At 43.8% G+C, this 24,220-nt stretch overlaps 1 protein-coding gene across 5 annotated transcripts; it reads right to left on the bottom strand.

Moving 5' to 3' along the window:
- Positions 1 to 2,695: 2,695 nt before the first annotated feature.
- LOC137423485 (G-protein coupled receptor family C group 5 member C) lies at positions 2,696 to 23,211 on the bottom strand. 5 transcript variants are annotated; one of them, XM_068110712.2, is made up of 5 exons: positions 23,205 to 23,211; positions 5,870 to 6,848; positions 4,524 to 4,603; positions 4,342 to 4,413; positions 2,696 to 3,563 (listed from the first exon to the last, which is right to left on the bottom strand). In XM_068110712.2, exons 2-5 carry the CDS (start codon positions 6,840 to 6,842, stop codon positions 3,555 to 3,557), a joined length of 1,134 nt encoding a protein of 377 aa, XP_067966813.2. In that variant the 5' UTR covers positions 6,843 to 6,848; positions 23,205 to 23,211; the 3' UTR covers positions 2,696 to 3,554. The 5 variants fall into 5 exon arrangements, with proteins under 5 accessions (XP_067966813.2, XP_067966811.2, XP_067966810.2 ...); XM_068110710.2 differs by lacking the exon at positions 23,205 to 23,211 and adding an exon at positions 22,811 to 22,837; XM_068110709.2 differs by lacking the exon at positions 23,205 to 23,211 and adding an exon at positions 17,096 to 17,491.
- Between the last annotated feature and the right edge of the window lie 1,009 nt (positions 23,212 to 24,220).

Raw genomic sequence — 24,220 nt, 5'->3', positions numbered from 1 at the left:
AACCAGGCCAATTCAACTCGGACATTTTGGTTTCCATAAAGCCATTCCAGTCACTCCTCTGATGTACAAAATGGACCGGAGGTAAACCATGGTACATGGTACTGGCGTTCCAATGTACTCGAGAACCAGTGAGGCACAGTAAGGGCTGAAAATGGTTCGTGCTAGCTACCTCCTGCTTACCGCTAAACATTCAAGAACAAAGCACCGACAAGCAACCATAGGTTGGCAACCATTGCACTGACTTGATGGGCATAATGGCGTCCTCCTGTTTTGAAGTTCTCTGTAAGGGAACATATTATCTGCCAGCAAGTTTGTGCTAAACGTCACTTTCTGTTCCATCTCAAGTCGTATTACCAGACTGGTTCTCAAATCGTAACCGGAACTCACAAATTGTAATTACCTCCAACATCCAAGGTGGATGGAGGTTATTATGTTTTCACTGCTCTCTGTCTGTCGGTGAACACAATATCTCAAAAAATTATGCACAGATTCGGACGAAATGTTGTGCACAGGTTGGTTGTGCGACAAGAAAGAATCGATTCCATTTTGGTGAAGATCCGTATCCGGATCTGGATACTAGAATTGTGATATCATTCTTCATCGAGAGATGGGGCCAAAACCAATATATATCATGATATCTTTAAAAGTTATGGACGAGTTATGACTAAACTTGGTGGACGAGTTGGTTCCGTGACAAGAACAAGCCGATTCGATTTTGGTTCAGGTCCGAATCCAGATCCAGCCTATCAGTAGGATACAAAAAAAAACAGTTCAACCTGGCGGAGGTATGTCCACCGAGTACCATTTTAGTGTGGGAGATCGACAGTTGAAACTCCGGCCGATTCATACCAAAGACTAATAATGGTACTTGCTGCTTCCTTGCTCAACACTCAGCATTTAAAGCTAAAGAACAGACAAGCAATCATAGGTTGGCAACCATTGCACAGGCTTTATGTTTTTAATGGCCTCCTACATCGTAGCTCCTCAATCGAACCAACATTGACCTTAATTTATGCTATTCAAGCTGGGAAGTGCGAATTCCTTATTGCACCCTCTTGTCTTCTCTTGGTTCTGTCCCTTTCCTCTCACTTTCTCTCCGAAAAGACCATCTGGAAAATCATCCCATCTACTTTCTCAACAATCCTCTCAATTAAGTTCTGTCACTCAAGCTTTTGGGTCTCACTATCTGCCATGATCTTTCCTGGGAAAACCACATTTCCAAGCTGACCTCCAAAGCCAATCACCGAATGGGCATCATCCATCTTGCGAAGTCCTTCCATGACACTTCTGAGCCCATCACATACAAGGCTTTCTTCCGCAGCTTGATGGAATACTGCTCTCCCCTCTGGGCTGGTGCTCCTGCCTCACACCCAACTCGGCTTCACGTGGTTGAAACCAAAGCTTTCAGAATCATTGGAATCTCCTGCGATGAAGCCGATTCTGAGGGCCTTTCACTCGCTCACCGCAGGCAGGTTGGTGGTCTGTCTTCTATCGACTCTTCTCCGGCCTTGCTCCACCTGCTCTGTCCCCCACATATTCCTGCAGGACACACAAGACCTGCCAGCAACTCTATGGTCGAACTGCCAAAAGCAAGACTCTGCTCACCTTCACTCCTTCATTCCTCTTTTTTTCCACCTCTGGCATAATCTCCCACACTCTTCAATCCCACTCCTCCCTCCAGGTCTTTAAAATAGCTGTTCACCATCTCGCTTTCCCCATCCAAAACCTTGATCTTTTTTATCCCCGTTAAAACACCCCAAATGTGCCTCTTTCAACCCCCAACTTCTGTCCTGAAATTCCTAGTATTGGTCGTTTGCTTTATACCTGTCCTCTCCATTCGACACCCCCCTCTTCAACCCAGCCCTCTCCCTTCCACAGATCTACTGACATCCCTGTTCTCTTCTGTTGTGCTTGTGTGCTTCCCTCTGTCTTTCCCCCTCTTGTCTTCCACTCCCTTCTTTGTATGTTTGTGTCTGTGCATGTTTTCATGTTTAATGGTAGCTCTCACACAAGCCTCGATTCAGTATACAAAAAAAAAAAAATTGATCAAAAAGCCAAAAAAATACCGTTTTTGTCAAAGCACGTGTTCACTATTGCGGCGAAATTGCAGCTTCCTAACTCAAATGAGATATTGCCCCGACAAACAAGAAACCGGAGGGAAAACTGAGTACTCCCTTTCAACACGTCATCACCGGGCCCCATTCTGTTTGCTGGCTAATCTATGGGGGGGGGGGGGGGGGGGGGAGAGAAATAAAAATAAAAACTTCCTGGGACATCCTGCTCCCTGTGCAGGGATAACTAATGTTATTGGCATTTGGAGTTTTCACACGTGTCAATTTACCCATATAATTATTTTCTTTTTTGGGATCACACTCCCACGAGTTACCCGAATCCACCGGAGTTGGATTTATTGAAATCCGTTCTCAAGGTATAACTCGACAAACAGACTATAGATTACAATGTACAAGCATACTACAGGTGTGTGTGTGTGTGTGTGTGTGTGTGTGTGTGTGTGTGTGTGTGTGTGTGTGTGTGTGTGTGTGTGTCTATATCTAAATCCCAAATTTCGATTTTCCGTTTCTCACGATGCAAATTGATGGACACTATCGGAACTACACATTCAAGTTGGCTGCGAGAGGGTCAGGTTCCCCAGGTGACACGTCATCACCACCTCTCACAAACAAGTCAAAGGCAATAAAAGTGACGTTTTTATTTAAAAAGATACACATAAATAAGCATTGCACAATGATTGAAAAACAAGTACTGTATTCCAAAAGGGAACAAAATGGCACAAAGAATCCATAAACACTATAGCAGCACCTTGCAGTGCTGACAATTAAAAGTGGGGAAGAAGCATTTAAAGCAAGCACGATGTTAACAGCAAAATGGGTTACTTGTTACTTTACATTTTAATGTACATAATAAAGTCGCAAACTGAAACCTTCCATCATTCAACATCCATAGCTCACAAGATTCCCAGAGTTCATAGCGAGGACCTTATAAAAATAAACGATCTCAGACCATCGAAGGCTCAACGTGTGTGTGTGTGTGTGTGTGTGTGTGTGTGTGTGTGTGTGTGTGTGTGTGTGTGTGTGTTCAATAGATACATCCAGAGGCTATAACATCCATTCGTAAGGTAAAATAAATGTGCAACAGCAGTTCAGCCTCTTCAGAGACAAAATGGGCAAGAATATGGTCCAGTAGGAGGCCTTAGCTGCCTGCAGTGGTGAGGAGATGCGACTGTCGGACAACGTCTTCAACTACCGATGATTTCCTGAGAATGAGATCCATTTTACAAAGTATAATAAACAAAAAAATGGGGGAATAGTAAAACACTACTTGGCAATTATACATTGACCCGGGTCGCATCAGTTCAGTCGGGGCAGAGTAGGGGTGCAATGGGGGGGGGAGAGGAGGGTAGGGGAGGGTGGGGGGCATCGGTCAGTTTAGAAGTAAAAAAAAAAAAATCCAAGATGAGAAAGTGACCGAGGACGATGGTCTGATGGACAATCCACGGCAATTTCCAAACAGGAGGCTTTTCAGGTATACGGCACCTAGTTAGCCTGCACACAACATGACAATGACAATTAGTATAACGTTAACAATATGAATCTCAAAATTGGTATGTTTATCAGTTTGTTCTTGCTGCCTCCAAACTAAAGGCAACACAGCATGGATGACGTCACCATTGCCTCCACCACCAATAAGAATGTAGAACATCGTGTTCTTTAACCTAAAAACACAACTTCAAAGGTTTGTAGCACAAATCTCAAACATGTGATAATAACCACCACCACCACCACCACACACTGTGCCCTCTCTCTATGGTAACCATGTCCTTCCTCAGATATGGTGACCAGAACTGTACACCAAATACAACACAATCAACTAATACATAGGGGGAAGCACCAGTTTAGAAAGGTGGCACAACATTCGTTTTATAGGTGATGGGATTAGGATTTATTTTGTTTTACATATGTACACACATATCGTACACAGACACACAGAGAGAGACACACAGACAGAGACACACAGACAGAGACACACAGACAGAGACACACAAACAGAGACACACAAACAGAGACACACAGACACACAGACAGACACAGAGACAGACACAGAGACAGACACAGAGACAGACACAGACACTTCAAGACCTGGGAGGGCTCCGTTCCTTCTGAAACCAACAAATGGAGATAACGAATGAAAACAGTCAATAACCCTTTAATAAATTCCCATACTGAGCCTGAGAAAGCGTCAAGTTTTTCACTTTGGCTGTAGAGTTCAACCAGCTAAATTTCCCCAGCATCTGTTCCCCATGTATTCCAGAACAGCCATTACCGTGTCGGCGTACAGTGACGGATGCGGATTCGGATGCGGATGGTAACTCGGTCGTGGAATCAGGTGGTCAGTCTAAGGGTCAGGGAGGGCAGGTGCACAGTTTGCCTTAATGCAATACTGGAAATCAATGAGAAACACCATCAAAGTGAGCAACTGATCGGGAGCCTGAAAAATGAACTTACGTTTTTTCCATTAATCATCTGTACAGCAGGTGTGGGGTGGAAGAGATGAGGGTTGTCATAAGTCCTCGAAGGTTGGAAATCTGATGAGGAAGAGAGTTGCGCGAGGAAACAGACGAGGTGCGATCATTTGAGTAAAAGGGGAAACAAAACGACAAACAGTTTCACATTTTTAAACAAAAGCACAATCCTAAAGTAACTTGCGTAGAAACTCATCGGAGGAATTGTGGGAAATTTAGCCCCGAATGACACCGCATCAATTTGAAGTCTCAGCAAACAGGAAATTAAACGACGTAGTCAGGTTCACTATGTTTTTTCGTTCAAAAATTTTGGAGATTAGCAAAATTATACATTTTTGGAATATTCAGAGCATGAGGAATCCAAAAATTAATGTTGGCATTTGCGTAGACACGTTTGCGAAAATGACACTCAGGACAGTGATGAAGATCTGTAAAAGCATATTCCTGAACGGTGTAGACCTCGTAGATCCTGTGTATAGGACTTATAGTTCAACCTGATACTAACAAGGCTGCTTTCTTGCTTTATAACCCCATACCTATAACTTCAAAGGACTTGCAATATCATGTATTATGTAATACAGTTATATCACAAATATAAAGACAATGGTTTCAATCACCTGTGTTCGTTGCTTTTCTATAACCATGAGCACTATTTTGAGGCCTTTATTGGATTCCTTGACCCAGAAAACATAGGATTAGCATATTTAATTAAGTCTCTAGGTTGACTAGAAGCCGAGATAGCGCAAAATATGTATTTTATGGCGGCCATTTTGAAAATCCAAAATGGCGGCCATGCAGGTGTCTGTGCAAATGCCAACATTGATTTTCGGATTCTCCATGCTCTGATCATTCCAAAAATGTACAGGTTTGCTCATCTCCCAAAATTTTGAACGAAATTATATTTGTTAACATAGTGAACCTGACCATCTTCATCACTGTCCTGTCATTTTCACAAAGGTGTTTATGCAAATGCCAACATTAATTTTTGGATTCCTCATGCTCTGAATATTCCAAAAAATGTATAGTTTTGCTAATCTCCAAAATTTTTGAACGAAAAAACAGTGAACCTGACTAATAGCTCAATTAAACATCCGAGTGCCTTTCATTGCCCAATGGAATTATTACCAAATGCATTAGGAAAAAGGTCATTGAACACAGCACAGCGATACAATAATAAGCTCCTCTTCCGGGAATTACCAGAGGCTGGGCTTGGGACTGAACAATGCGACGCCATTATTACATCACAAGTTGAACAAAAGAATACAAAGAAAACAATCCAAGATGGTATTTTTATGATGCGCACGATAGAGTACAGTGGTGGTAACGTACGTGATGCTGCCTCTTCTGGTGAAAATGCCTTGTTTTCCACCATGAATGCTTTTGGCACAGAGACCAGCGAATCCTTCGTGACCTGGTAATTCCCGACATCGGACGTTCCCTCCCTCGTCAGGTGAGCAACCATGGGAATTATGTAGAAGAGGAGAAAACCTGTAGCGTTGACCACAAGGGCAATGGCTAACACGGGGTCATCCCACTGAGGTCGGTGTTTGAGATCATCGATGCCACGGACGTAGAGTGTGATCCAAGTTATCCAGATAGCAATTGAGAAAATTGTAACCGTTAGGATTAAAGCGGTGGAAAAGATGAGCTCCTCGTCCCTGCGGTGGCGACAGAGGACCAGTAATGCAAGGATCAGAGTGACCGCCATTAGGACCATCACGTAAATGAGGGCCATGACAAAATCCTTCGGTTGGTACATGCAAGAGTCCACGTCATCACTGACGATTGTCGTTATGAGCCACTGAGTATCAATGATCACCTGAACCATGGCCAGGCCGAGCATAATCAAGAATACGCAGGATGCGCTCGGCACCTCCCCTTTGATCAATGCGTAACAGTGCGCCAAGAGGCATGCGAAGCATATGGCAAACAAGACACCAAAGAGGAAGCGACGTGTAGGGCATGTGCCTCCATTGGGCCCGACGATGAAGGCAAACGTGAGGCCGTACAGGCCAAGTGTACCCAAGACGAAAATGGCTAAAACAGCCACGACGCTTCGCTTGCGAGCATCTGTAATGAAGGTGATGCTGCCGATAACGACGAAGACCAGGACGAAGCAGATCACGATGCCGAGAGCGGCTATCGCCTCGACGACGATACCCCACCCGGCGTCCGTGTCGCAAAGCTTGGAAAATATGGCCGGAAAATCACTGGAGCATCCTGGTACAGCAGAAACAGCATGCGCCACGAGTCCCAGGAAGAAAGTACCGTACCACGGCCAAGCAAACAGGCTTTTCCACATGGTGATCTGGTAAAAACAAAACAATACAGATAAACAATTTTCAGTGAGCACGTTAGAACTTAAAACGAACTTGGTGAAACAAACGGCGAGTACTCCACACATCAAACCAATATGCAGATCACAGACTTCAAAATATATTTACATCCACATTGCAAACAAAGATCCACTTCCATGTCCAGACAGTAACTACCCAAGCAACAAAACACTCCGGGTGTCAAAACATGGTGGTCTGGTGAATGTCAAGGGGACTTGTTTATCAACACGCAGGTGAATATAAAGGTATCGCCCACACGCACATTAAACCGCAACAGCTGCAAACACTTAACAAACTGCCTTGTTGCAAGCGTCTTGTACTGTACGAAAGTTGCCGTTTGATAAGGTCAATGGTACAAACATAGCACCGATTTTTAAAAAGATGCAAAAAAAAAATTCTAATAAAAATAACGAAATAAATAAACTAGAACGGCATTCAGTGGAGAGCATGTCTGTACCTGTTTGGCCATATCACTCAATGGTGAAGAATCACTTAAAAAATTATACTAGCTGGATCAGGATCTTCACCAACATCTAATTATTTCGTCCTTGTGACATACGCTACATCTCTGCCAAATTTCGTCCGAATCCGTCCACAACTTTTTGAGATATCTTGTTCACAAACAGAGGGGTGAAAACAACCGCCATCCACCTTTGGTGGCAGAGGTAATAAACTACAAATTGCTTACGCTCAGCCAATCAAAGCCTTTCCACTATCTTACTCCAAGCGCCACTTCCAGATGACCAACTGAGAATATTCCCATAACCTCACACAAGGGGCAATAATTCATTGCAAATTTACAACGGCAATATAAACATGTCGCCAAAAGAGCAGCTTTCTCAAAGTAGACAAACGTGTGAAAATTAGCAGTTGTCTATAATCCCACAGCCTAAGGCCAGAAATAGGAATGTTTTTCTTCACGCATTCCTTTTTCCCACTCCCAAACCCCTTGCACTCCCTTTCCCATACTTTTCCACCACCAGTCTTACCCCCACCCCTATGCTTCACCAAGAGGCCCCACCCTGAATGGTTTTCAGATTTTCCTCGACCTGTGTAAACAAAAGGTTGCTCTTGGCAGCATTCTGTCTCAATCTCTCGAAGCTGGTATTCCAGCAGGCAGCATTTTAGGACAGATCTAAAATGCCAGACAGCTGCAAATTGGACGTACTTAATCAATCAAAGCCTTTCCTTGAAGGGGGGTGGGGGGACATTAAAAAGAGCCACAGTCTACAATGTGTTACGGATTCGTAACTTCCGTTATTGGGTTGTTTTTTTTTTTTTTTTTTTTTTTTATACAAGATCGAGGCTCGTGAAAGAACCAACATTAATCACACAGAAAGACAAACCGACACATAAAACATATAACATCGGGAGCGGTAGACAAGATGGGGAGAGAGGGGGAAGGACAGAAGGACACTTGACATGTTTCTGATATTAGGTATTATTATTATTCTCAAATGGTTTATTATTCAGGAACAGCTATCTAAAGTTAAAAAGGTTAACTTAAAATGATACAGGAAATCGTGCACCGGAAAACGAGCAAGGAGGAGGAGGCGGTGAGACAAGTCGGAGAAGAAGCTGGTTGCTTGGCGTTCTGGATCGACCGTTGTCGAACAAAAGACACACGAGTGAACTTTGGGGTTTCCTGGAAAGGGATTCCGCAATAGAGTTGTTATCACTGTGACTGATCAAACCTATGTGTCAGGTTGGCGTTGGATTCGGAGGAACCATCGTCGTGTGATTACGTCTCAAGTACGAGCCGTCCGCCATTTTGACTCGTGCGTTTCGCGCGTCGAGCAAACTTTCCTTGTAGTCCGGCAGCTAAGCTAAATATAGCATAACAATTGTGCATTTTGTGAGGAAAGCACCAAATTTGGCACACTAGTAGACTATCATATGAAAAGATCTCGATATTGGGCCATCTCAGATTCAGAGATTTGATTTTTGCAAGATTTGCAGATTTTGCAAGCTGAGATTGCAACGCCAGGGACGGCCGACTCCTTCCTGCGAGCTGCACACGTCACCCGCACAAGAGCTCATCAAATCACTACAGCGGCACTGCACATCCTGTAACACCGTGCGTATTAACGCCACTGTATGACATATGCTGATGATGCAGAAGACCTGCCTGAGTTCGAAGACTGGTATCACCAGAGAGAAGACATTCCCAACTTTCAGTACTGGGCAACTGTGCTGGAACTAGAGATGTTGGTACTGGTCTACGTGCGTTCTCTGCGGCAGGCTTCATTCACGATGTACCTTGATGCCCTGACGGAACTCGTCCCATGGTTCCATGCCTTAGACCACACACTATGCCAGGTGGGTCCCTGTTCACCTGAGGTACATGGTTGCACTCCCAATGAAGCACCCAGATGTAGCCAGAGAATTCAGGGCTGGCAACTTCATTGTACAGAAGACGAAGAAGGTGTTCTCTTCGATCCCAATCGAATCGAAATCTTGCAAAAATCAAATCTCTGAATCTGAGATTTTTTTTTTTTTTTTTTTTGTATACAAGATCGAGGCTCGTGAAAGAGCCAACATTAATCACACAAAAAGACAAACCGACACAAAACACAAAAAACAAGGGGAGCGGCAGACAAGATGGGGAGAGAGGGGGAAGGACACAAAAGAGAGGGGGAAGAGGGGGAAGGACACAAACAACATTTGAGAGCAGGGACATCGGGAGGACTTGGGGGGGAGGTGGGAGAGGAATAAAACATATGAACACTGCAAGGACTCTGGGGTGAATTACCGGGGGTAGAAAAGATCAAGGTTTTCGATGGGGGAAGATAAGAGATGGTGGTGAACAGCTGTTTTAAAGACCTGGAGGGAGGAGTGGGATTGAAGGGAGTGGGGGAGTGGGGGAGTTTGTTCCAGAGGCGGGAGAAAAGGGGAATGAAAGAGTGAAGGTGAGCAGAGAGCCTAGACTTTGGCAGTTTAACCATAAGAGGGTTGCAGGCAGATCTTGTGCGACCTGAAGGAATATTGGGGGGACAGAGCACAGAGAGCTGCGGGAGCAAGGCCGGAGAGGAGTCGGTAGAAGACAGAAAGACCAGCAACCTGCCTGCAGTGAGTGAGTGAAAGGCCCTCGGTGTTGACTACATCGCAGGAGATTCCAATGATTCTGAAAGCTTTGGCCTCAACAGCGTGAAGCCGAGCAAGGTGTGAGGCAGGAGCACCAGCCCAGAGGGGGGAACAGTATTCCATTGAGCTGCGGATGAAAGCCTTGTATGTGGTGAGGAGCTCAGGTGTGCCAAGGAAGGACTTCGCACGACGTAGGATGCCCAGTCGGCGACTGGCTTTGGAGGCCAGCTTGGAAATGTGGTTTTCCCAAGAAAGATCATGGCAGATAGTGAGACCCAAAAGCTTGAGCGACAGAACTTCTTGGAGAGGATTGTTGAGAAAGTAGATGGGAGGGTTGTCCAGTCGGTCCTTTCGGAGAGACATTGTAAGAGTGTGAGATTTGTCAGGATTGAAAGACATGTTCCACTTGTTTGACCAGTCTGATTTTGTCCAGGTCTGCAGAGAGTGAGGAGGCTGCAGACTGCCGATCTGAGGGATGAGGAATGGAACGAGAGAGAGTAGTGTCGTCAGCAAAGAGATAGAGAGGATTTTCAAGAGAGTCAGAGAGATCATTGATGAAGACCAGAAAAAGCACAGGGCCCAGAACACTACCTTGGGGAACTCCAGCCTGAACAGGAAGAGGAGATGAGAGAAACCCATTCAGGGCCACACGTTGACTACGACCAGAGAGGAAGTCCGCCAGCCATGCATGGAGATTTCCATGGATACCAAAGGAGGAGAGTTTGGTGAGCAGAGCAGGGTGCCAGACCGTATCGAAGGCACGTGAAATGTCAAGGGAGACAGCTCTAATTTCCTGTTTGGCGTTGAGGACCTCCATCCATTGTTGAGAAAGCAGAAGCAGCATGTCCAGAGTAGAGTGACCAGGTCTGAAACCAAATTGATGATCAGAGATCAAGCCATTGGAGAAGAGGAAAGATTTAATATCTGAAGCAATGATGGATTCCATGACTTTGCTGATAATTGGGAGAAGGCTGATTGGTCTGTAGTTGCTGGGATCTGTTTTTGCACCTTTTTTGTGCAAGCCGGTGATGTTGGCTGATTTCCAAGCAGATGGCAGATGATCTTGAGCAAAAGAGAGGGTGAAGAGAACAGAAAGAGGGAGTGAAAGAGCAGAAGAACATGATTTTAGGACCCGTGGGCTGATGCCGTCAGGACCAGTTGCAGAATCAGAGTCGAGGGTTGACAGAAACTTTTCCACCTTGTCAGGAGGAAAGGACACAGAGTCCAGGAGTAGCTGGGTACGACTGGGTACGGTGGGTACAGAGAGGGATGGGTTTGGGACACAAGATTTAGAGGCAAACACAGAGTTGAGGCGTACAGCTTTTTCACGTGCGGAGTCAGCCGTTAAGCCGTTTGAGGTGAGGGAGGGGATGGAGGGGGAACAAACACCAGAAACAGATTTGACCAGACGCCACCAGGATTTGGAAGAGGGAGACGATATCCGAGACGGAAGAGGGAGACGGAAAAGATGGCCCAATATCCAGATCTTTTCATAATATGATAGTCTACAAGTGTGCCAAATTTGGTGCTTTCCTCACACAATGCACAATTGTTATGCTAAGTTGCCCCACTATTGCTTCGTCAACCGTTTCCACCGCGTTCAGACGTATCTGTGGTGTGTGTGTGCACCGAGGCTTCTGACGATTACTTTGCGGCTCGCCGACCGTGAACAGTGAAAGTTCATACCTGGAGGGGGCCTTTGGATTTCCCGGTCACCATGAGTGCACCTTTGTGCCACTTTAACCACGTGGCCCTTTTCTCCGCTTTGGGTCACATGCGCCTTGGTGCCGTTTTGGGCGGCGTGTCTGTGCCTGTCCTCGGAACGAGATTCTGGTTTAGAGTCGACATCGTGCCGTTGATCACTGGAGGGGACCAACTCTGAGCTCGAAGATGGGAATATAGAGACATTGGGGAAGGTTCTTTCCACTCACTTGGAACACAGTTACTTTATGCATGCTGGCTGATGGAATAGAGTGCACTCTTAATTGTCATTGGTGGTAATGTTATTCCTGTGTGATTTATAATATATTATTGGTTTGTTCGTAATCATTGGTGTTGTTTCCTTATCGATTTCGACACGGAAATATATATTTTTCTGCCGTGATTCCTCCCGGGGTTCGGAGGTATACCGAGACCAGGAAGTCGGGGAGGAACACGTAACAAATGCCTTAACCCAATTGAGTATGGACTCTATGGGCTGGCACCCCAGCATCACAACAGTCTAGATTCTGTGGAATCGAAAGCTCTGAAAATTATTGGAATCTCCCGTGACGAGGCTGAACAAGGTTTGTTGCTCTCATTGCAGGCAGGTCGATGGTCTGTTTTTCACCATTTATTCTCCAATATTGCTCCCTATGCTCTGTCTTCCAAACCTCCCCAGCAATTTCAGGATGCACATGTTCTTCCAGAAACTTGACAATTTCAGTGTTCTCTCAGTTTCTCTCTGTTAATATCCTCTTGCCAGTTGTGCCCAATTATTACCCCACAGTTCCTATGTCAATTTAATCTTGATCAATGAGCCACACTTTGAAAAATAAATAAATAAAAGACCTTGGTCTTTGTCTACATCGGCGATTCCTGTCTCTGGATTTTCCGATTATCCAATTATCCAATGTACAAATTTGTGGATGGCTCCACCCTGTGCAGAAGAATACGCTAACATCTCCCAAGCAGGTTGCATTATTATAGCTAGGAAAAAGATTGTCAAGTGAGATACCCAGAACATGTCTGAGTGCAGGAAAATGGCATGCTCTAAATTCTGTCTCTCCACAAAGATCGTCTTTCAACATCCCCAATCTGCTTTTCTCGCCAACCTCTGGAAAAGGAACAGGAACAGGCCCTACAGCTCCAAGGTCCAACAATGTCAAATAGGTCTTTGGTAGACCAAATCAAACTTATCTAAAGCAGGAAAACTATTTGGTATCCTCCGTAGAGCAAAGTTCATTCTGAGCAGTTCCAAATTCTATATAGTTTATGCCTTCATCAGAAATATCATGGAGTATGGGTCCCTATATGGGCTGAGGTTCCATCTTGCTCCCCTGGAGATACCACAGTTTAAAGTCCACATTAGTGGTGTACCCAAAGGTCTGCTCCTTGACCACTGCAGGGAGGATGGTGGATCTGTACCTTCATTTCTGGCCTCAATTCTCCAACCCTCTCATCCCTCAGTTTTCTTTCCACACACCCATGAGGCATGCATTCTTCCAGAATACTACACCAAATTCCACTTCCTCCTCCAATTCTAAGGTTAACACTTACATTCATCCCTCAATCCTCATTTATGGGATCACCTTCCTCCGTTGCCTCATAACCCTCCAAGAATGCGGCCTTATAGTCCTCATGGAATTCTTTCATGCTCAACTCTGCTCTTTCACCGACAGACTCCCACACCTTTTCTTTTTGTCACTTACAGCATTGCAACGTTGTCTCCCTGTTCCCCTGTGATCCTGTTGGTCTGTTTGGGTTAACCTGCTGCACTCTGTCATTTGGTTTCTCCTTAGATTTCTGTATACAAAAAATAGACACCAAAACCCAAGGTGAGGCCTTTTAAATTTACTCGGATCTACAAGCCGTGCCATTCCAGGACGGCACCCACTTGGTGTTCCAAGGGAGGGATATGTTCATATTTCACACTTCAAGCTAGTTTTCAAAATATGGTGCACCTTGCATACCACAAAGTGAAAAGTGTTTGTAACGCAGTCTGGTGGGAAAATGTCCTGGTGCTGCATACCATATGTGAACAATCTCTGAGCAAGAGAGAATAAACCAACATGTCAGATTATAAAATATACGGTAATCATAAGTTCAATTGTTTTTACACACAAGCACGATCTGCCATAAAGGCCGACACAATCACCAACCACAACCAGGGTTCACCATCAGAATCAGTTGCTAAAGACACCAAAAGGGAAATTAAAAAACAAATGCTCAAGTTAAGTTATAAAACTTTCACTGGCAACCTCATCTGTGCTGTAAATTGGTACAATTGCTGTTCAATTTATAACAAATATTTTCAGAAAGATGGGTTTATTTATTGTGAAAAGTTGACATTCAGAAAGAATATTTTTAGAGAAGGTATTTTTACCCTCGCCAGAGGAGAGGGTATTGCATTTGAGTCCGTTTTTTTGTGTTTGTCCACACAGAATAAATACGATTTTCTCTGCAACCGTTGGTCCAATTGACAGGAAATTTTCACCATAGGTGCAACTCCACCTGTATAATTTTTTTAATGATAATGCTGACGTCATAGATCACGTGGTTCGGCCGCCATCTTGGAAAAAACCGAAAAACTTTGCACCTCCATCTCCAAAAGCGCTGAATATAAAAAATTGAGACATGGCTCATTGTAAAGAACTCTCCATGGGGAATAAAATATGTTAACCCTCTGGAGTCTACTATCCAGGAGGCGGTAATTGCGCGGTAAATTTGAATGCGGTTAGAGCCGATAAATTCGGCTTGGAGACATTTCGGCGCATGCGTGAAGCCGATAGAATCGACTTGTAGACACCAGAGGGTTAATGATGTCAGAGGTGCCTCCATTGTGACGTCATAATTCGACAAGCACAAAACTTCATCCGATCAAGATGAAATTTCTTGAGCATCATGTAGGCATAAATTAGTGGAGAAAAAAAAATGATGACGTCATAGGTCACGTGGTTCGGCGCCATCTTGGAAAAGCCGAAAAACATTGCACCTCTATATCTCCGAAAGCGCTGCGTAGAAAAATTGAGACGGCTCATTGTTAAGAACTCTCCATGGGGAATAAAATATGTTAATGTCATACAAGCTTCTATTATGACATCATAATTCAACAAGTACAAAACTTCATCTGATCAAGATGAAATTTATTGAGCATCATGTAGGCATAAATTGGTGGAGAAAAAAATAATAATGATGACGTCATCGGTCACTTGGTTCGGCCGCCATATTTGTTTTAACACAAAAGCCTTAAAAACCACTGAAAATACATCCTGGTGAGGGTTTGCAATCTCCGATTGCTCTTTTACTTGTTAAATGTTTCACAGAGTTGCATACTTGGTAGTTACCACCCAAGCTGAAGATTATTATTGCACATGTTCCATCTTCAACATTACATCGTAATTATGTTGGTTGTTCCAATGGAAGAAGATTACCACACTAAACATCCAGAATCCAGCCAGCAAAACTACTGCTGTTATCTGCAGCTAGTCTCCAGGTGGAGAATGTGCAATAAAAATAAGAAAAATACTTCCACCAGAACAGCACTCAGAATGCATAGTCTCACCTCATGTTCATTCTGAACAAAAATACAATCATTAACTGAACATGCTACTATTATGGTCCACTGCGATTATGGCCCATATATCCATATCGTACATATCATCCATGCACCCTATTATGTCACATTGTTTCTTGGCATGGGTTATGAAACATCAATTTATTCAATCAGGTCATACATCAGATATATCATTAAATTTATTGGGAGATGGGTGAGGGGGTAACAATTACTTAAGAAGAGACAGAACTGTATAGAGTAGGATGGTCCATGTGCAAGTAGGAAGCAAATCTCAATGCAAGGAAGTAGGGACCTGTCAGCTTAAGGATTGTGTTTGAATGTGCACGATATGGAGGGTCATGCTTGTGATGAGAGAGGGATTAATGTTACTTAACCATGTGCAAAACCTCTTCTAAACATTCACCAGGTGTGCCAGGTTACAGCTCTGAGAGCAGAGGAAGAACAAGGCAGAAAGCTCTGGGATTTTTCCAGGCAAGGAGAGAGGGGGCAGAGCTATGATCATCTCATGGAAGGAGATAGTTCTACACCTGGAGGAGCAGAGGGTTGTCAGGGGAGACAAGGGAGGAGATGACAAAAAGGCACAGGAAGATTTGCACTAGTTCTGAGAAGAGGGTGGACTTGTAAGGGCACACAGGGATTGCAAGAGATCTGAGAAGGGGGAGGAACCTGGACCAATCAGGTAGAGTGCACCGAGGAGCTCACAGGTTTGTGAAGAGAACAGAGTTCAGAAGAGAATTGAGAGGGCAAGAGCTTTAAGGAAGTCATCCTGCCTTCCTGCCTTGGCCCTTGCCTCATCTTTCCCAATTGCCTGTTGGTCATCCTGCTCATTTCCTCATCTACCTCTGCCATCCTGTTGGCCTATGGTCTCATCACCCTGGCCATCTCATTGCCTGCTCCATGCCCATCTTCCCCCTCCCCCACTGCCACCAAAGATTAGTCACCTGTTTTTGTCCCTCTCCCCATCTGACTGACTAGAGTGAGGTGCCTCAGTTTTTATCGCATTTATTTTACCTCATTGTTTACAATTATTAAATTCATTTTCTCTCGTTTAGTTTCAGGAACAAACCCGTTTGGTTATAAAAGCTAGAAGGTCCTCGTGATTCTCCTCAGCCCATGCACACGGCCATATTTTACCAATAATTTAACAGATCTTCGGAGATAAGCCTGTTTTGGTCTATCTGTTCAGGAGGTGTGTTAACCAGTCCGTGGACACATTAAGTTTCAGGTTTTAGGGATAAGGATTTTCAATTCAACCAATTATGGCTGGAATACCACTTCACCAATGACTACAATGTTATCATGATGGAGAGATGACAGATGCCAATTATCAATTGTTTTCATCGAGGTTTTGGAGAAAACGAGATCCATTTTTTTTTCCCTTAATCCAATATGTCTGTCATATCATGTGACCTATGACAGTGTTAGCAATAAAATATTATCCATGTGGAATCCCTCCTATGTTTAAAGTTTTGCATCAATCAAACAAGTGGTTGGAGAGAAAAACATTTTAAAAGGGAAAACACACACACACACACACACACACACACACACACACACACACACACACACACACACACACACACACACACACACACACACACACACACACACACACACACACACACACACACACACACACACACACACACACACACGGCATTGCAATAGTCCCACATTCCCTTCTTAGGGAATGAGACTGATAACTTGGAGGGATGGGGGAAATGGGGCATGACCATCCACCACAGAAAATGCTCACCTGGTACATATTTTATACAAGATTGGCCTCAACCACCAACAAAACCAAAACATTCAAGTCCAAAAACTGTGGACAACGACTAAAGATTATTGCATAATACTCACCAACACCAAAGTATTCCTCAAAGTCAACACACCTTTTGAACACTTTCCACCGAGGATTAAATCACTTGCGAATGAGGAATCGTACATCATATCACCGGACTGCACTACCTGTCAGTGGTGTTCGAACACATTCCACGAGGTCCACTAGAGCACTTCAATGGGGAAAATATATGTGGGTCACTCTCCCTAAACAGCCTGAAAAATAAACTTTTCCAGGACATCTCAAAGGCGGCACAACATTTTTCTCAACAATCACGACTTGATTGAATGGATCAAGCTCATGCTGTTACTTTAGTGGCAAAGGTCGTTTATGAACAAACTCATGGCAACATATGAACAATCTCAAAAGTGTATCTGCATTATGTGCGACAAGCGACATCTGCAGTGTTACCAATACACTAACCTTTAACCTGCACAGGCTTTACATTCCAGCAGGTAAAGAGAAGGTATGCAAATAATTGAAGCAATGGTATGGTATGCAAATTGAAGGTATGCAAATAATTGAACAAACTCATGGCAACATGTGAACAATCTCAAAAGTGTATCTGCATTATGTGCGACAAGCGACATCTGCAGTGTTACCAATACACTAACCTTTAACCTGCACAGGCTTTACATTCCAGCAGGTAAAGAGAAGGTATGCAAATAATTGAAGTCAGTAAAGGTTAACCCACAACTTGTACAAACTCAGCAAGTCCAGTTAAAATGTGAAGGTAAGCTTTATTTAATTTCCAAAATACACCCCAAATAAATAAATATCAAACCCGACATCATGGCTCAACTCTAATTTACAATGACGTACTTGTAAAACAGCTGCTTAGTGGATCACCTGAAGTTCATAGAGTCCATGATGTGCAAACGTCACAAAACAGATAAGTGAAACATTACGGTTGAGGTTCTTACTGCAATTACTTGCTTTTAGTAAAAAGCGATTCGATGCAATCACAAGCGAAAGGAACATTTTACTAACAAATCTCAGTTTTGCAAAGTTCAGTCCCAAGAAAACACGAGTTGCGTCGTTAATTGTGGCAATTATGATCATTTGGTACAAAAACGAAAAATAAGATAATGGTGAACGCACATCTTGTTCAGTCGGGAAATCTCGATTAAGCGGCCTTGCACACACCGAACCTCGAGATATACAAATCATTTACTGGAACATTTTAAAGACAACTTAGGAATCCACAAGAGATATTCAGTTAGTTTAAAAAAACGTTTTATTCGTTATACTGTCAACATCGCAGAAAATAGTTGAATCTTTAACAAACCACAATTTGTCAAGAATCTGCATTCAGCACAGAACTCACTCAAGAGGGCAGATTCAATCGCATCGTCATTGCAAATAGAGCCGGTAAAACCACACAAAAGAATGATAACATTTCAAGATGAATAAACATTCCCAGACATCTATGAATCTATGTGAATGATCTGGTATTTCCAGTTGCTGTGTACAGATGTGTCATTGACAGTGAAAAGGAAAGAAAGGACATGTTTAAAATCTGGTGTTCAAGAGGAAAAATAAAAAATACCATGGGCCGACTGCAAAAAGAACAAACGAATCAGGGTTTGAATAAATGAGACCACCATGAACATTAGAAGCGCTGATGCTAAAACAGAAAATGACATGCTTTGGACACAACATGCATGTAGAAAATGAGAGTCTGGAGAAATCAACCATGCTGGGTATGGTTAAGGGAGGAAGAGGCAGAGGCAGACCATGTGCTGCATGGATGGGGTAAAGGCTGCAACCACAAGCCGTCTCTGGCAGGGTTTCAGGAAATAGTGCAGGAGAAGGATGTTTGGAGAAATCCGATCACGAATGTCACCAGAAGTCAGACATGACTTGACAGAAAAAAAAACCGAGAGCAAAGTCAATGGCATGACAACACAAATCGCCACACTTCCCCACCCAAGGCAAATTCGAGAGATGACAAAAAGTTCCACAGCAAATACCAAATGTCAAGCTTCGAGTTACAAGTCTTTCTCCCTTTTTGACCCCAAGTCCCTACCCCCTGGAGCATGAACTGGAGGTCAAAAAAAACCCAAAAAAACCTGAACTGAAGGTCAAAAATTAAAATGCGTTAAATTCCATGCATCCCCCAATGTTGATTGACATATATGAAGTTGCATTTCAAAATGTTTTAAACTCAAAATGTTTTAAACTTTTTTGGTATTTCACCTTTTCAGCCCACCTCAGTGGGACAGGGTCGAAAATAATGCTGTTCTTGCACATTTATGCCATGCCATCATAACTACCAAGTTTGGTGAATTTCTGAACAACCGTTGAGGATATAGCATGACAGATCAGACCGATCAGCCAAAGCCAATTCCACTATCCTGTTTTTTTTCAAATGGCGAGAGGATAATAACGAGTCATCTCGAATTTTAGGCATTTCATGAGCCTCGACCAGCTATAGAAGTTTGCTTACACAGTACTTTTTTCCCACCTGTTTTGACATCTTAGGATTGGTATTCTTACCTTGACCATTTAACTTGCAGCATAATCAATGGTTGCTGGCTGCATTCGTTTTATTTCTCACCAATGGCAAATATGGAAGAGATAATGAACAGAAGAAGAAAGATTAAATTGGTGACAAAGCAATAAGAGGTGAAGGTTGAAGGACGAGAGAAGATGCGATATGTTAATGAGTGAATAATCATTGGACGAAAGATGATAATTTGAATGAAACTCAAGGTGGCAATTCCACAGAAGGGAGACAATTGGGCCCAAAATGTTATAGGAGGAATGGTTCCATTCAACCTTTTTGTTTACCTAATAAATCGTTGGATCCCTCATTTCCGGCTGCTGTTGAGTAATGCTGTTGAGTAATGCTGTTGAGTAATGCTGTTGAAGGCCAGAGTTTGATTTTGTTTTCTCGTTCAGCAACACGAAACGAGGTCCAGCCTGTATCCAGTACTGCACATATCTAACATGCCACAATGTCAAGGAGGGTATGAATGCAGCAAAGTGGAATAGTGGGTGACCGACTGCATAGGGTGTGGTTAGTTCAGTACACACTGTACCTGTACCTGAGGGATGCAGTGGGAAGCTCAAAGATTGTGCTTCGTTAAGACGTCATCCAATCAACAAGGTCTACCTTGTTGATCAATCGGGTCTGTCCATGTTTATGGATGAATGATTTGAATATCAATAGGTTGAGAATCACCCTTCTGAAATTATATTGATCAAGAAAAGAGTAAAAAAAAAAAAAAAATTAGTGAAAAAAATTGTAAAAAAAAACAAAACCACAAGTGAGAGGTTGGGGAAATAAAATGGAATAACCACAGCATTTCCAGATGTACGAAGACCATTGGGACATGGAAGGGGAAGCACCCAGTTTGCTGTATTGCAAATATATTCATGTTATTACTCATGTTAATAGAAAACACCAATGTCAGTGCATGAAGTTATCCCTCTGCCTGCCAAAGTTATCATACGAGCGAATCAGCCTTTTGTTGCACCGTCGTGGCTTTCACCACAGCCCAAAACAAACACCCCCACTGCACAAGGCAAATAAGTCAGACATGCACCTCAAAGCACCACCCACATGGGGAGAACAGGTCTTTCACATCCATTTGAGAATGAAGTCAAACCTGAGGTTCCATCACAATGGACAATAAAAAATTAATTAAATGGAGGCCCATATACACAGAGCTGAAGTGTCACAAATATAGAAAACTTTCTAGGCTCGAACAATTCTCGACTAAAGATGCAGGAATTTGTCCTCTGTTCATGGTGCCAGCGATAACTCGCCTGCCCTTGAAACGTTGCAATATTAAACGGCCACCAATCGCCATTGCCAGCAGACAGACCCTCCGAGTTAACGCCCATCCGAGGAACAGCGCACACATCGATGCCTCGCCCTACATGCCAACATCAGGGTGGCAGTTTATAGGTGGGTCGACACAAACCCGCATTAGAAGGCTCGGGCCAAGGCTATCCTGCCACCCCAAATAAAAGTACACAAGCAGTGAAACTACAAGTGCGACACGAAAGTCAATCCCAAATTGAATCTCGAGCGGAGTCGATGGCAGGCCGTCACGAATCCTCATGTTTCCCAGCTAAAGCAGAGATGAAAGATGGCAAAAAGTTCTAGAAATAACCCAATTATCAAATTTTGCACGAAAAATTTTTTTCCTCCATTTTGACGCAAAACATTACCTCCTGGGACACAACATATGGGTCAAATCCAGCAAAATGGTTACATATTTAATGCATCTCAATGGTGATTGCATATACAAAGCTTCATTTGAAAATAATTTTAAATGTGCCCACAATTGCATTTTTTAGTATTTGACATACTGACCTTGCCCCAGGGAGCAGGGCCAAAAATGACTGCTTCGTGCCAAGTGTTGATCATAACTACCAAGTTTGATAAATTTCTGCCCAACTATTTACGATGATAGCGTGATGGACAGCGAGAGCAGAGAGGTTACAATAATCCCCCCAGTTTTTTTTTTCTCCAAAATGAATGAAGATAAGTACAGATCAATCTCAACCCAAGAACAAAAACTGCTCCCCTCTGCGCTGGCGCCACTGTCACACCTTGCCCAGCTTGACACCACCATGGCAACAAAGGGTTTCAAGGTCATTGGAACCTCCCAGATGAAGCTGTCTATGGGCTTATCGCATTCACATTGCAGATAAGTTGGTGGTCTCGGTCTTCAACCACCGTCTTTCTGGTCCTGCCCCCTCTGCGCCCTGTGCTTCAACCCTCCTCCCTCCCCAAGTTTCTGCAGGGCACACAAGGTCCACCAGCAACTCCTTCGGTGAAATTCCGAAATTCTCGAACCACTGCTCAACTACACTCATTCGTTCCTCATTTCCCACCCGTGGAACCAATTTCCACATTCTCTTCAGTCTCTTCCCTCCAGGTCTTCAAGACAGCTTGCTGTTCGCTACCATCTCAGATCATCCCCCACCCAAAAATCATGATCTTTTCTACCCCGTTAGCCCACTCCAAGGCCACCTCTTTCCAAATTTGCAGTTTTCCCTTCCTGAGAGTTTGCTCCTGTATCCATCTTGTCCACCTCATGCTTCCTCTCATTTATGTCCCTCTATTTTGCCCCTCAACCCTGCTGTTGATGTGTACCCCTCCTCTCATATTTCTACTGGTATCGGAATCCATTCTACGTTCTAGCTCCTCCATGAGCCTCGACTTTGCATTAAAAAACGAACAAGAGGGAGAATTACTTTTCAACACATGTTCCCTTCCGGTCCCAATGAATGTTCTTGTTCCAAGCGAAAAGCGCACAGCTTCGTGCAAAATTGGTGAAACGCCCCAAAACAAACTTGTTCCGTAACTTATAATAATGTCATGTACTAAGTTTCAATTGAATATGATAAAAGGTTACGGGGAAAAGTGCAGAAAACCACAGGTGGGACGGACAGGACACGGAAAGCAAATCTAAGTCCACCCACCCCCCCCCGCCCCCCCCCCGTGGTGGAGGACCAATAACAGTAGCACCTAGACAAATTAAAATTTAAGAATGAAAGCAAACGGATTAAAGTAAATCATAAGGTAGCGAATCACAAAGCACAAGGTCAATCCAGACCGAGAAACAGAGATAATTCACACTAAAACACTCCAACAACCAAAGCACAGGTGCATACAGCCCGCAGGGCTCCACTTGGATGGATGTGAAGCTGAAGGTTCTCGAGGGAAGGTCCAAACATAATTTATTCACAAATACAGCATCCCGGGGATACCACACCTGTTTATGCATTCAAATTCTCCTGCTTTGTTTGCAACACAGAAGTCACCTTCACCCGTACTTAGACATTCATATACAAGCACAGGTAAGAACGGCTCTCAATGTCGGTCTGCACAACTCTGCGCTGAATCCTCAAAGTAAGATTTGAGACTTAGAGTAAAGTCATTTGCACACAAAGTTCATGATTCATCGATTTTCACTGACATACTTATAAATCCCAAACACCAACCTCCATCTTCTCCCCTTTAAAAAAGAGATTGGTTCACCAACTCCCATTTCACAAAGTCCATCTTTGATATTAAAAGAAGAAGAAGATAAATGCTAAAATAATGAGTTAACTGTTAATACAACAAAATTCATCCGAATCTCCCCCCAAGTTGATCAACGCACTCACCAGATTCGCCGAGAAAGCCAAAGTTACAGAATCCGCTCTGTCACGCCTTTTATACCAGAGCGGCGATGGGCGGGGCCTCGGTGAAGGAGGTGGGCGGGGCGTTCCGGATTAAGGTGAAGGGTTGGGACCAATTACCGTGGGTATGTCACTATAAACACAATGACGTTTATTTTGGGCTCACCGGCGTCAGTGCTCGTTATATTTCTGTTGCAGTCTCACCTTTGGTGAGTCACCTGTACGAGTCATATTTACCAAAGTTCAGAGGGCAAAGTTCATCGCCCGGGGAGTTCAAGGTGGGGATTCGGCCTGGGCACTGGCACACAATTGCACACCCTTCTCAAATATCCATGAATGCTAGCAAACGGGATAGCCGGCTTAACACCATGTTCGACGGTTCAGCGCGATCTGACGGCTGCAGGTGCATCCGCAGGTGACACGAACGCCCAAGTGCAGAAACGAATGTACAGGTGTGGTGGATATTGAGCCAAAGGCAAGTCCGAGCGTCGGATCAAAACATTGAATCATTCCAAAACAATCTTTTGAACACGTTCGGTACGACCAAGTCCCATTAAAACTGCCGTCCTGGTATCGTGAAGCTTTTGTTGCACAGGGTGCTGCATCTCGGAGCACGCCGTTCTATGTCACCATGGCGGCTCATTTGGTGTTGAAAGATTTGTTCCATTGCTCTTTCACCTCCGGTTATCCCTTCCTGTTCTTCCATCCCCTTTATTCTGGGCTTAAGCTTGCCCCACTGTCTTCCTCCCCCTCCCCCTCCCCTTACTCTCCAAGGCTTTCTCTGCTGCATCGTCCCTCTATCCCTGATCTCTCGAAAAGAGTAGGATACTGTGTGCCGGTACCCTAAGGAACTCCATGTCGATGGGTTAAATGGGATTTCTGAGTGTTTGAGTGTTACGATTTCCGAGTGTCACATTAATCTGAGTGTTATGTGAGGATGGGGTGGTCATGTATGGTATGACTAGGAGATCAAATTATGTCAAACAATTCGTGAAGCGTGG

Source organism: Myxine glutinosa, chromosome 3 (genome assembly GCF_964187855.1).
Source record: "Myxine glutinosa chromosome 3, kmMyxGlut1.1, whole genome shotgun sequence".
In the NCBI taxonomy this organism is placed as follows: domain Eukaryota; kingdom Metazoa; phylum Chordata; class Myxini; order Myxiniformes; family Myxinidae; genus Myxine; species Myxine glutinosa.
The sequence above is the reverse complement of the archived record's forward strand: the minus strand, read 5'-3'. Positions and strand labels throughout refer to the sequence as shown.

Bases quoted from the DNA above. Each gene is read 5' to 3' on its own strand.
- LOC137423485 (XM_068110709.2), bottom strand. From the start codon at position 17,185: ATGATGTACGATTCCTCATTCGCAAGTGATTTAATCCTCGGTGGAAAG. The intron at 6,849-17,095 runs GTGAGTATTATG...TGTTTTTACCAG, and splicing joins TGAGGAATACTTTGGTGTTG to ATCACCATGTGGAAAAGCCT. The intron at 4,604-5,869 runs GTACGTTACCAC...CTTCCTCATCAG, and splicing joins ACCAGAAGAGGCAGCATCAC to ATTTCCAACCTTCGAGGACT.